At 37.8% G+C, this 13,882-nt stretch overlaps 1 protein-coding gene across 1 annotated transcript; it reads left to right on the top strand.

The window, feature by feature from the left end:
• The first annotated feature begins 2,286 nt into the window (after window positions 1-2,286).
• On the top strand, window positions 2,287-13,542 carry LOC140229091 (41 kDa spicule matrix protein-like). The gene is made up of 2 exons (XM_072309355.1): window positions 2,287-2,443; window positions 12,927-13,542. The coding sequence occupies exons 1-2, from the start codon at window positions 2,337-2,339 to the stop codon at window positions 13,474-13,476; spliced, it is 657 nt and encodes a 218-aa protein (XP_072165456.1). The 5' UTR covers window positions 2,287-2,336; the 3' UTR covers window positions 13,477-13,542.
• Window positions 13,543-13,882: the final 340 nt, after the last annotated feature.

Genomic DNA, 13,882 nt, shown 5'->3' with positions numbered 1-13,882 from the left:
TGTCTTTTATGATTGGTCCACACTCGAACATGACATTTTTTTTTTTACAAGAGATCATACCGTTTCATTATTACTTCTTTCAATGTCACGAAGTATCATATCATTTGATATAGTTATTTAACATAGTCTTCCGAGGATCATTTTAAGGATCCGCCGCATGCTTTTGCATTCTGTAGTTGTTGTTTTTAAGAGATTTGAGAGTTGTCGTTGTTTGTTTGTTTGTTTTGTTTGTTTGTTTGTTTGTTTTTTGTTTGTTTGTTTTTTGTTTGTCTTTAGTAATCGCTTTCAGGCGCCTGAAGAGATTAAGATGCGAATGTAACGAGATCACGCGCGTATTGAACATTAACTTGAATCCTACTTTAAAGTCATAAGCAGCAGAATTTGTTACCGCAGTTGGCGCTGTTCATTGAAAGAAACCAGGCGTTGTAGTCCTCTAGTTACAATTTTCAGAAGAACGAGAAGTTTGTGACAATCTTTACAAAATAAGATTAAAAGCCAGAATCAATAGATCTTGTCATCTGACAATTTATCTTGAAAATCATGATATATCTATCCATGTCCTCGTCCATGACCTACTAAAGCAAGCTTCTTCATCGTAACTGACTAAGAAATAACAAACTCGGACTGCAGTAATATTTCATCTGTTTATTCGACTACAAGTAAACTCTTTGCATATCAAAATAAAAGACTCTAATCGTAAGAAGCAATGTATAAGCATATTAAATGTGCGATCGAAAATCTTATTTGATTTTTTTCTCTGCAGTTCATTATGTAAGCATCCCAAAATGATAGTTAGCAATGGAGAGACATTATGTAACTAAAATTATGTAGCGCAAGAGATAGTGACAAAATTAATGTACAATAGCACATTACATACATGAATCTCATTACTGAGCTACAATGTGATATATGTTGTAAAAGATTAAGAAGTGGAGACAAAAAGTTTTGAGACAATTATTATTATAAGTGCTAGCATGCCAATTTATAAGCAGAAACTACTCAGAAATTGATTTCTAACGATATTTGCATGACAAAAGAGTAGTGCATGGTTTTTCTATAGTACAATATAATGGTTAAAGCGCCTCATGTGCAAAAGTTATTTCAACGCTTGATGTTGCCTCTTCTATGGTTTTCTGAACAGCTTGGAGCAAACGGAGGATTCTAATTATGAGAGACAAAATATTTCTGTTTGTCGTAGTTGCTGGGACTGCGTGATCCACTGACGTCTGAAATCTTTCACGCGGAACAGTCAAATCCTCTTTTTCCTGAGCCCATGCTGAAAATAACTCTGTTAAAATCTTTTTATCCGAAGGGATGTGATTTTTTTTTTTTTTCGGAGGACCCAGTGATGACTTTCTGTGACAGACATTTTCGGTTTTTTCTAACATTTTCTTTCCACAAAGGGACAAAGATATCTTTGGTTGAGTCATTTTGCATTTTTTTTTTTTTGCAAATATTACTCGTCGTTTTCATACAGAGGCATGGTATATCCCCATGGTCATTCAGCAGTTCAGTAACTTTTCAGGGAGGGACGGACTTTGCCAGAAATTCTGAACTCTGTGGAAAACTTTTGACCACTTGAAACCCACGTAACGTTCACGTGTCTCTAAATTTTGTCGGCGTCGTCCTCCCACCACAATCGATATACTCTCAGGCATTTCATGACGCACATTACGAGAGAAACTATCTCGTAATCATAAACTAATAACATGACCTTTGCGATTAACGATTATTTTAAGCATTTATGAGCACGACCTGGGTTAAAATCGTATGACTTGCTTGGCAACTTTGGACGTGTGACGCATTTAGCATACGAAGTGAATTAGGCAACTTGTAGCCCCTCTTTCTTTCTTTTTTTTTTTCTTTTTTTTTTTTCCTGACCCCTTTCATTCCGGCTGATGATATCACAGCCGAATTCGGTATGCCGTAATATAGATCTAGCAAAGATTGGACCACAGTAACACACTCCCTTACTGCAAGTCTCCCCCTGCACCAGGAAGTCGTTTTCATTAAGGGTTATTACAAGCTCACCCCAAAGCCCCTGACTCAGGCTTTCCTTGCGGAGCCCCAGGCGGGCCTGGATGTGCGTCAATTGCCCAACTTTCCTGATTGGCCGACAAGTTCCAGCCCACTTTTCCCTTCCAGCGCTGGGGACACACCCATGTTGCGCACGCAACCTCTATGGACACGCCCACTCCTGGTGAACGCTTCTTCGGGAAGGGTTGCACTGAGCGAGATGGGGAACAGAGTTGCGAAGCGTTTCATTCTAGCTCTGTAGTGGTTGTGATCGCATCGGGCTTGTTCTCTGCTGTAAGTTATCGTACCAGAACGCCACCATGAACGGAGCAGTGCTCGTTTTCGTAGCTACTTTAGTAGCCTTTGCTTCAGCGCAAGACTGTCCAGCCTACTACGTACGCAGTCAAGATGGCCAGTCATGTTACAGGTATGAAGTTAAAAATTAATAACACATTTTTCATACTAAACTACTGATTTTCTTTTCACATAACTTTGTCAAACGAGACTACCGTGTCAACCAGACCAGAAAAGACACCTTTCTTTTTTATTGCTTTTGAGGAAGACTGCAAGTAAAAACAGGTAGAACAAAGGTTTGCAATATCGTGTGTGTGTATGTGTGTGTGTTCGTGTGTGTAGTCATACCCATTAACGATTCAGTAGAGAAACGTTACTCATGCTTGTGGATGGGGTAAATTGTTTTGCGCATGCTTATATTATGCATAAAGCATTCTGGCTATGCAAAGTTATAACACTTGACTCATTAAGTTGGCAGTTCGTCCTTTATGAAGTTTGGGAAACAGAAGGGGAAGAGAATGAAAAAAAGAGAGAGAGTGTGTTTGTGTGTGCGCAGTGGAGGCGAAAGAAAATGTGTCTAGGAGGTCTCTAACAAGTAGTCATCTCCTCTGAGTGCTACGTACCTACACGGAGGGGACGCTCAACGCAGCAGAATTTAAAGCTATCGATAGCAGATCGACTTCACGACAGTATCGACTTGCTATCGGCGTCAAGTCGATACTGCGATCGGACGCTATATTATCGGAAGAACTGGAATCGGTTTCTGCTGCTGATCGGACCTCTCGCTATCTGGGGATGACGACCGGATGACGTCACGACTCCTTCGACTGGTGAAGTCATCTACGTTGGTGCCTCTGTTCGAAATGCTCTTGTCACAATTACCATTTTAGTCCTCTTCCCATTTTTTTTTATTGCTTCTTTTAAGCTAGTCATGACACTGACAGATCACGAATGGTCATGTCTAGATTGTCACACCGTTATAATGAGATTTTCACTTTAATGCATTGCCATTTTAACAAATAAATTTGTTTTAAGCCATTGTAATGTTAGAGACTGCCGGGACAGAAAGAGTTCATAAAACTTCTTTACCGGTACTTTTTTACACAACATTAATTGCGACGCTATCTTATTCCCCCTAATAAAATGATTTCTTCTTTTTTTTTCATGAATTGTTCCAAAACAACTCATTAGTTTCCTTCTTCAACCATACACAATTTGGTGTTTGAATTTACCACCTTCACCAACAATATTTCAATGTGGACGAATAATCATTGAGACACCAAAATAAAGGTCTTGCATCCGATTTTTTAAAGAGGACTACCAGTATACAAAACATTTTCAGCATTTACAGAATGCAAAAAAAAATAATAATTTTCAAAACTGAGACCAATGTTTGAGCAATGTTAAAACAGAGATGGTACTTTCCTAGTAACTAGTTTTAGATGAGACAGAGCTTCGTTTTTTCGAGAAGTTTTTCGCCAAACTCAAACGCAAGTCAACTCTACTTCTTCCTTCGCAACAACCCGACAAGAGAAACTTACATGCGGCAAAAAGGTATGATTTTTTATGAGTGTAACTAAAATTAGAAACTGAACCCTTCTTATAACAATATTTTGTCTAATATCATTATTTGTCAAATTTTTTATACACTAAATCATGGTAATGTTCATTTGTAGTGTATATTGTTTTCATTTTAATAAACTAACTTTACTGTCATCCAATGTATTTGATTTTTTTTTATTTCATTTCTTTGTCGTATTATGTTTCTTTGATAACAAGTGTTCTGTACGTTTCCTTTTAATTGCTACTTTAATTTTGTTTTGATATGATTTTTTTTAACTTTCGATTGTTTTCTTCTGTTTTGTCTTTTGTTTTCTATTTAACCTGTGCACATTTGAATTTCACCGAGTTCAAGTCGAATTTTACTGCTGTTTATCTAAGTTAACATAAGGCATGTCCGACACATATTGACCTCAATTGTGTAATTATTATCTGTTTAGTTTTTGGAAGGAACTTCTGTATTTTCTTAACCTAGTGCAGCTGCCATCAATGATAACAAGCCCAGTAGGCATTTTCAGTTTGAAATTTGGTATAGTTCTCAGTCAACATGCCATACGTCATATGAATAGATAAAGTTAAAGTAAAATAACAGACGCTCCCAAAAGCTGTTCATTGACCAATTTCATAAAAGTGATAATCTATGTTGTCAGATCTGATTGTATTTGATCATGATATCAGAGTTTCTTTTGATTTTATAACTTCAATTTATCAGCACTTCAACTGTTATCTGAATGAAATGATGACAAAGATGAGTGAATCAGACTATTCAATAGACATACAATTAATGAAATCGATGTTTAATGTTGCCACTAGAGTAATTCAATGGGGAAACTTTAAATTGGGCCTCCGGTATTTTACACTGATGTTACTTACTATGCAGATGTATGTATGTGTATATAAATAGTGCATGTATGATGTGGCTTCGAAGGTACGACTGGGGATCATATCCTTTATATACATTAACAGGAAATTGAATCACTGTGGGGCTCCTGATGACTAAGGTATACATTTATCAATTGGGGAGGGGCTAGGAAGGAACAGGGAAGTGGATATAGGCCTACTTTAATTGAGGCTGACCATTATCATACGACAAACAAACCCGCCCATGTAAAACTTGAGGAAGTTAACTTCATCCTATTCATCTTAAGTTTGTTCTTTTAATCATTTCGATTTGTTAAAATGTTATTTTATATGATTTGTTCTTCTTTTTTATTTCTACTTACAATATTTCATATAATTTGAACAGACATGTCTGAAATTTTTGCTAATATTTTGTTATTTCTATGTTGCATGTAATGTCTCGTCTCCTTTCTGTTTTCCGTTGTTGCTCCGTTTTTCCGTTGTGTTTAAATCTTCATTTCATATTGATTTATGACACTTAACGATGTGTTAACTTTTCCTTGTTCTATTTATAGTAATTCCTGCAACAGCTGCACTTTATTCGCATGTAATTGCACCCTTTTATTCATTATGTTTTGAAATGTCTGTTTACGTTACATGTGTGTGTGTGTGGGTTTTTTTTTTTTGTGTGATCATTCGTTGTCTGTTTCTGTTCTATTTCTCTTGTTCTTTTTATTCATTTCATAATTGTATTTTTAGTTTTCATGATATGGGTTACTTTCATTTTCGTTTTCATGCAAAGAACTTATATATATATATATATATATATATATATATATTTGTATATATATATATATATATATATATATGAAAAGTTAGAGTTATACTAATTTTTTTCGCAACTCACAACTACTGTCCTTCTAATTGTCTGTTAACATGCATGAATTATTTTATGATTTACCTATTGTTTTATTTTCTTTACTTGTATGTCGCTGTTTCTCCTCACGTGTCAATTATATTCTGTTCAATTTTATTCTTTAATTTTGTTTCTGCGTGTTGTTGTTTTTTCGTCTCTGCGTGTTTATTGTGTTTGTGTCCTTGAAAGGTAGTGATTAACGTACGTGTAGTTATGGTATAAATAAAGTAGGATGCTATTATTTTTACTTTCAGTAACTTCAGTTTCATTGATAATGAAGATCACCTAGTTTGCAGTTGTTCATTTTCTATCGTCTCTTAAAGAAATCATTCTGCAAGAAAACCGAAAAAATAAGGTTAAAATATTAGATCTCAAGTTGTTTTTAACATTGTATCAAATGAGGAAGACATTGTTCCCGGCTTTAAGGTTAAATGTGATCTATCTGATTTACTGCATGGCATTGCATGCTTCGAGTGCATATTGACTTTGAAATTAATTGAGTATTGATAGCATTTTTGTAAAGCGACTCATTCTTTTTTGTTTGTTTGTTTGGTTTTGCGTTCCATTCGCACTGTGATGTTCATTTCAAGAGTTCTAAATGCCAGAATTGGAATTGAAAGAGCTTATTTGTATTTCTATTCAGATACTTCAACCTCAAGCTGTCCTACGAAATGGCGTCCGAGCTGTGCGAGATGACCACACCGTGTGGAATAGGCAGTGGCGTCATGGGGGCTATCGCGTCCGTCCGCTCGCCGGAGGAAAACCAAGACCTTTACGACCTCGTGGCCAGCTTCTCGCGAGATAACATGATGGAAAATGAAATCTGGCTCGGCTGGGACAGTAAGAACCCCGACAATTGGGAGGACGGAACACCGGCCTACCCACACGGCTTCTCCGCCTTTGTCACTGGTGGTCTCCCTAATGCCAATGGTTGGCCGATCAACAAACAGAACCCATTCGCACAGCCGCCACGCCTCGTTCCAGTCATGCGCCGCCAAAAGGAAATGACACCGGGCCGCCAGGGGCCAAACAACACGTGGATACCAGCAAGAAATGGACCAGTGTGGTACCCCGTCAACCCGAGGGGCCGTTTGCAGGCATTTGTGTGCAAAGTACCAATAGCCAAGTAACTCTTTGTGCCACTTTTCTTTGAAAGAACAATCCATGCCGAGTGAGACTCGAAACTCTGTTTCCTAGACTCTTCTCACCTGATCTCTTTAATAATGCACGTGTAGATGGTCCTGGTCTTATTAATGGTCATTGAAAATCCATGAAATAAGCTTGAAAAGAAGGACCCGGCTTGATAGGCTGTAAATCTAAGTGTTGTATGCTACATTGTGCTGCAGTCCCAGGGAATTGCCCCTCCGAAAGATGATGTCCAATGCAAATTAATGTTAAAAGCATCTGGTTCGTGGGAACTTCAACATTCAGAGCTTTCGAAGAGATAACATGATGTGCTCCATGTACTCTAACCCTTATATGAAACAGATTCCAAGCTACCATGGCTTTTTCCTACGAGATAGTGACACAGATGGTGATGCCACTCACTAGAAACAACTAACCCTGGTAGGTCTCCTGCACACGACTAAAGATATGGATGCTCCCGGTTAATTTCCGTTAGTTTATTTCCTTCGCAAGTAACGAAAGGAGCAAACAAAAATAAATGCTCACTTTGATATTCCCCTTTTTTGTCGACATGACGTTAATTGCTATTTGTTGCCTGACAGTGATTAAGCATGAACACAAAGTAGAAAGGCCAGTTAACATAGCGTTTCTTGGGAATGATTTAGAGCAGACATCAAACTATTTGCTGGCAGATTGGAATGAAATAAGAAAGATCTGCAGAATTCGTAAACAGAATTGACACGTCAACTTTTTGATTAAACTGAGCATAATCTACAGCTGTTGTTGTTGGCTATTTTGTGTAGATGTTGTTTGTGGTATCAGTCATATCGTCAGAGACTAATGTTGTCGCACATGTAGCAGTAGTAGTAGTGGTAGCAGTAGTAGTAGTGGTAGTGGTAGTAGTAGTGGTAGTGGTAGCAGTAGCAGTATAGCCGTAGTAGTAGTAATAATAGAAGTCAGGTAGTGATAGAAACAGGATAAGTAGATAATAGAAAAAATGGCTGCTACTTGGATGAAACATTGACAATGGTTTATAAAAGGAAATTGATAACGTCATGTTTTCGTGAATTCAGCAGTCAACGTTGCACTCGACAACATCCCTTTAAAAAAAAAAAAAAAACAGACCGTTTATGAGTCAACTGTATCTTTTGAAAATTTGACTTGTAAGTGCGACACGAAAATGAACGCTTAATCTAACTTAAAGCGGACCAAGTTTGAGTGGTCGCTATCACTCCAAAGAATTCTACCAAAATTGAACTGAAACGATTAGACAACCCAGTCTACCCAAAATTTGTAACAAAAAAAATGCCTCTGGCGCCCCCATCGACTTAGAAGGAGAGAAGAGGGAAGAGGTATTCAGATGGAAACCTCCCAAGTTGAACGACCGGAAGGATGCAGCTCTGTAAACCTGTTTTCGCTGATGGGTGAAGCTCACGAAAGATCACGTGATTATCTAGAGGTAAGATGATTAGCAAGCACTCCTTCTTACCTTGAATACCCATGTGTCGATCAAAAACTCGCTCTTCATTCGAGAGTTCTGTAAACGTGTTTACAGTTAGATGAATTTTAGATGACTCACAACGCTTTACATAAAAATCCCCATTTCCTCGATCGTTTAACCTCTCCCTTTTGAATCAGCACAGCTTATGCACGTGATGTTTAACCTCTTTTTGACCCCTTTCCTCATATTAACTTCCATGCCCGTCCTTGCCGTAGCCCGCTAAAACTATATATCCTTTGTATCACTGCACGTTTGGTAAACTCACCCCACCTTACCTCTTGAGTCCCGAGCACAGAACGAGCACCAGTCACATCCCCTCTCCCCTCCTTCTGAGACAATGGTCACGCTCTATCCTACGGCCACGCCCTAACCTCTGCACCACTTGATAACCGATTCCAAGTTTAATACCTTTCATAAACTACGTGTATGTCTATACAGTGCGACTCAACACTCAAAACGCTGCCTCTGCAACTGATTGACAATTTCATGAATTTGAAAAACGCTGCCTCTTCCTAAATCCTAACAATTAGTTTTATTTGAAGCGGATACCTGATACAGCTATGCAAGAAGATAACTCATTGTCACGTTGCTGCTTGCTCTTTTGATTTTCGACTTTTCATTGCGAATAAGCATTCTATTTCTTTCTATAAAAAAAACAACAACAACCGTGGAAAATACCGCAGCTAACATATAGATATCCTAATTTGTAACTCTTTAGACCAATGGAAATTCTACCCATACTTTCCAGATCGATGTTCTAATGTTCTCCTCATGCCATGCTTTCAGCTTTTCAATATGAGTCAAGCCTGAGTACCATAAGAGTTACGTTAAGAAGGTGATTCTTAACTTCGAGGATAAGTTCTATGGGGCGCCAAGTGTCGCACGATCGATTTCATAACGAAATCGACCGTGCGACACTTGGCGCCCCATAGAGTTTATCCTCGAAGTTAGCTCATCGTCGAGATTAAGGTTCACCGTCTGAACGTAACTATTATGTATAGCAAAATAAAAGCCATCAATTTAAAAGAGAGAATGTTTACTATTTCATTTAAAGATAAGCAAAGCTGATATTCTACCGAGTATATAGGCCTAACTGAATAAAGTGAAGCGTTCTGAGGTGAAACGCATCCATGAAGGATATGCGTAGTGTAAACAACAAGACGTTCTAGGCTAAAATTGTATTACTTATTCTTGTAAGAACAGGGAACAGAAAAATGATCCAAGGTCATATGAATTGACCTTTTAGATTACACTCTTCACACATGCACGCATAGAATCATTATGCATCACTTCTTCACATACCTTCACACTCGCATTTACATACAAAAGAAATCATTCCTGTTTTTTTTTTTCGAAAGCGATTTCTTGTGAGTTTGATAAGTTCTGTTTTCATCGCCACATAAACCTGCAAACACTGCTCAACTAGGAACTTACTCATTCAACCTATGATTTTACACTTCCATCCGATGACAAAACCTTGTTTACCTTTTTTTTTCATCAATTCATCTTGCAACTAATGTGCCTTCTGAAAGTGACAATAGTGATGTTTTCGAAAGACACTGCGTTGAAAGCGTGGACGACTAAAACATGCTGTAAGCTGACTGTAAGCAGCGAATGAGTGTTGAAGTTTAGCATTGTTTGTCTCACATCGCACCTGTTCCCATGCTTGTTTTGTTGTTGTTGTCGCTGTTACGCGATTGACAAAGGTAACTTGCTCTCTAGTCATTACAGTATCGCACATAGTTATACTCGTAAATGATAACAGAGTGGCGGACACCAGCAATGGGGGCGTCCTCCTGGTGAATCTGGACAGCATGATTAGTACTCGAGTGACGTCTACTTCGTGAAAAGTGTGCACTAACTTTTAATATACCTAACTTGTACTGGAACAGAAAACAATCCTCTAGACTAATATCACAGGCACGTAAAATTTTACATCTTGTTCTTATTCGTCATTTTGATTATTGTAATTATCGATGTTGACAGTCTATTCTGTAACAGTCTATTCTGTAGCACGAAAACAGCATCAATGCAAAAGTGATGTAATCGTGGTACAGCACGTCGAAAATTTGATTATTATGAGCTGCAGGGAAAAAGGGAAATCAATCATTACGCATGATCAACCAGAGCAAACAATAAACAAAGAAAACAAACTCATTTTGGTATTCCGTTTTCTTTACGCCTTTCTGATTCTTGTTTAAATCCACTGTGGGTTGGGTATATAATTTGAAATAAACTCATTGAAATAACTAAAATAGTAAACTTTCCATTCTGCAGACATTGCCAGATTCCTGACAGCGGATGAAATCTTGCAAATGATGTTCGGTAAATACAGGGAGGTGAGCACCTCCCTGGTAAATACAAGGAAATCGTAAATTATGTCTAATTCATACATGACAAGGTGTATCTTGTATCGTTTGATATGGAATGATGATTTTACAATAATATTCACGTGGAAATCTCAATTACCGACAGTTATGTAGTATCGTATTAAACTACCTTATAATGATTTTTTTTTTCTTCAAATATTGAAATAAATCCAGTGCGTTTATTTGTCATTGTTCTGTGTGTATTTGTCTTAAGTGTGTATATACAATGCCAGTGTGGGTATTGCTTTGCATGTTTCCCACGCATTAACCCTAACCAAATCCCTTTTGATTTTATCTCCAACCCCGAGGCTCTGCTCTTTTTTTACACTAACAAGATTATTTCATCAAAGAAATGCAGAAGGTGGTTTGTTTCAGGACAAACTGTTTTGCAGATTGGTATGTGGAAATAAGAGTCACATGTTTGTTGTCATTCAACTGACTGCATGTTTCTTTACAGAAAAGTACGTAATATGTTTTGGACCAACTTATTATGCCCAAGGATAAGTTGTAGATTGGGACTGTTGTGGTGGTTGTTTTCTTAGGTTGCAATTGATTCATGAATGTCGAAAAGATGCCCAAATCTTGTTCTGAATTAACACGTCGTATAACCTTTATTCTTCATCTTCTATGTTAAATCACCGACTAAAACACTGGCACGTAAACCAACAATACTAAAACTGCATGTCCTATCAGCAACCCTGGCACGGATAGGGAAATGTGGTTCAACCAGTTATGATAACTCATATAATACTATTTCTAATGGACATAGATAAACTAGTGAATTTGAATTCAATTGAAAATCTCTTCGGGTTCAACACACTGCGCTTCCACTACCAGTCAAGGCGTTTGTAATTCATTTTGGACAACCAGAAGTCCGTTTGCCCTAAACTCCTTTTGTGCAAATCTTACTTTACGTAATGCCATTCCTGTAATGTACAGATTGTTGCTCCAAGAAAAAAAAAAGCAATAACAAACAAGCAAATAAAATGGAAAATGGAAGCAAAAATGTCGTAATGCAAGCGCTTTTCAAGATACACTGCAGCACATGCTGTTTACGAGAAATTAATGTACAGCCTTACCTCTTTATATAATTGCTAATGTCTAATTTTCTTGAAGGGGAATGAAACCTAAAATTTATATAATATATGAATTGAGTAACTGCGGCAATGTTAGTAGAACATATCACTTATGTTTGAACAAAATGGGACAATCCAACATTTTTTTAATGAAAAGTGACGTGTATAGGTTTCATACACATCCGCTCCTTGATACTGACAAAGGGTAATATAATTTCCCCTATTTTCTGAAGAAGTTCATTGAAGTGCTCCTTCATTATGCTAGAAAAAATGAAAACGTGTGGAATTATCTTTGTATTTTCTTTATATCGTAGTCCATGCGTGACGTCACGAAAGTTAGTAGTCTCCTCACCAGTAGTAACGTCACCGACTTTGTAAAACTTTTGAACGAATTATCCGATTTTCCTCAAACTTTCACTTGATGTGTTTTACAAATTATGACTGCGTTCACTCAATCCATGTGTGTATATATATATATGTATATATATATGCATATATATATGTATATATATATATACATATACATATGTATATATATATATATATATGCATTATATATGTATATATATATATACACATATATATATATATATATATATATGTATATATATATTTGGGTATCATTCTCCTCCGGGACATCCTCATTTATCACAAGTAACCCTAGCAGAACGTCCAAGACGTTTGATGCGTTTCTTGTATTTATTTATTTATTTATTTAGCGTTATCGCTAACAACGAGATGCGATATAACGTTATTTTGGGTATCGCATCTCATTAAGCACTGAGTAAGCTGATGCAAACTTTGTGAAGGAAGTTTTTGAGAAAGAAAGTGTCATTTCGCATTAAAAGCGAACACGGTACCATGCTGAAAATATTTCGATCGATAACACCGTCCAGAGAATGCTGATCATGCTTGTAAGACAACTGCATTAGATAATTATAGCCATGGTGTGTAGTACCATATAGGTATATAAAAATGGCAGATGATATTGCTATAACAGATAAGGAATGATGTCATACAGAGAACATCAAAATCAAATATCAAATGTCAAATACAAAATCAATTATAATTTTTTGTGAGGCATATCCGCTTGATTCGACCGTGGTGATGACTTCGTTATTGGACTATTAATTGTGCGAAGTATTTTCCCGTTTCATACAAATAGGAAAGTTTTTTTTCCCCTCTCATCATATTCTTTGTTTCTTCATGATCTCACTCTATCCTCCCAGGTACTTCAACTTTCGACTTCCGTACAACTGGGCGAGCGAGTTTTGCGAGATGGTGACACCATGTGGAAACGGCGAGGCTGTGATGGGCGCCCTCGCATCGGTCAGTTCTGCCGCAGAAAACAGAGAAATCTACGATTTGGTGGCCAGTTTCAATCAGGACAATGTTATGGAGACGGAAGTTTGGCTTGGATGGAACAGCATGAACCCCACCATGTGGGAGGACGGTACTCCTGCTTTCCCCCACGGCTTCTCCGCATTCGCTAGTGGCCCGTGGCCGATTAATCCCCAAATCCCGCATAGTGCTCCACCTGGTATTGCTCCCGTCATGAGGCGGGAGATGGATATGATTCCGCCCCGGCGCGTCCCCGGAGGCGGGGTAATCCCGGGAGGTATGGGACCCCTCTGGGATACGTCTGAGGTCGTGGGCTCTTCTCACGCCTTCGTGTGCAAGGTTCCAATTGGCAGAGCGATTCTCTCACCGACACAGCCATCAATCCCGCCCACCGGCAACCCGAGCCTTCCTCCGCAACAGCCACGTCTCTATCAGTGATCGGTGTCTTCAGAATAGACGTGCAAAAGAACAATCACCCCTGAAATGCCTCGTGTTAACTCTTTTGAGGGGAAGGGAAGGAACTTAAAGTTGGACTTTTCCAAGGAAATTAAGACGAGGGCAAACATCCTTGCAAATTCCCGTAAAATCAGATTCCTCTGAAGACTCTTAAATCATTGACGATCTTGGACTAAATTCGACTCTAAAAAAAAAAAAAAAAAAAAAAAAAAAAAAAGAGAATGTTGAGCATATCATTGTGTAATGGAATCATCCTATGCTCAGATGGCACTAAAGTTTCCTTGTAATCGACCTACTTGAATGATATGTTCTCTAAGTGTTTTTCTAGCAGCAAGAACAGTATCGTTAAATCTACATGGACAATTGACATTTATTTTTTTATAATTAT

Source organism: Diadema setosum, chromosome 5, assembly GCF_964275005.1.
Source record: "Diadema setosum chromosome 5, eeDiaSeto1, whole genome shotgun sequence".
NCBI lineage: Eukaryota > Metazoa > Echinodermata > Echinoidea > Diadematoida > Diadematidae > Diadema > Diadema setosum.
The sequence above is the reverse complement of the archived record's forward strand: the minus strand, read 5'-3'. Positions and strand labels throughout refer to the sequence as shown.

Excerpts from the sequence above, each read along its gene's own strand:
- LOC140229091 (XM_072309355.1), top strand. The coding sequence starts at position 2,337 with ATGAACGGAGCAGTGCTCGTTTTCGTAGCTACTTTAGTAGCCTTTGCT. Across the intron at positions 2,444-12,926 it reads GATGGCCAGTCATGTTACAG|GTACTTCAACTTTCGACTTC; the intron begins GTATGAAGTTAA and ends CTATCCTCCCAG.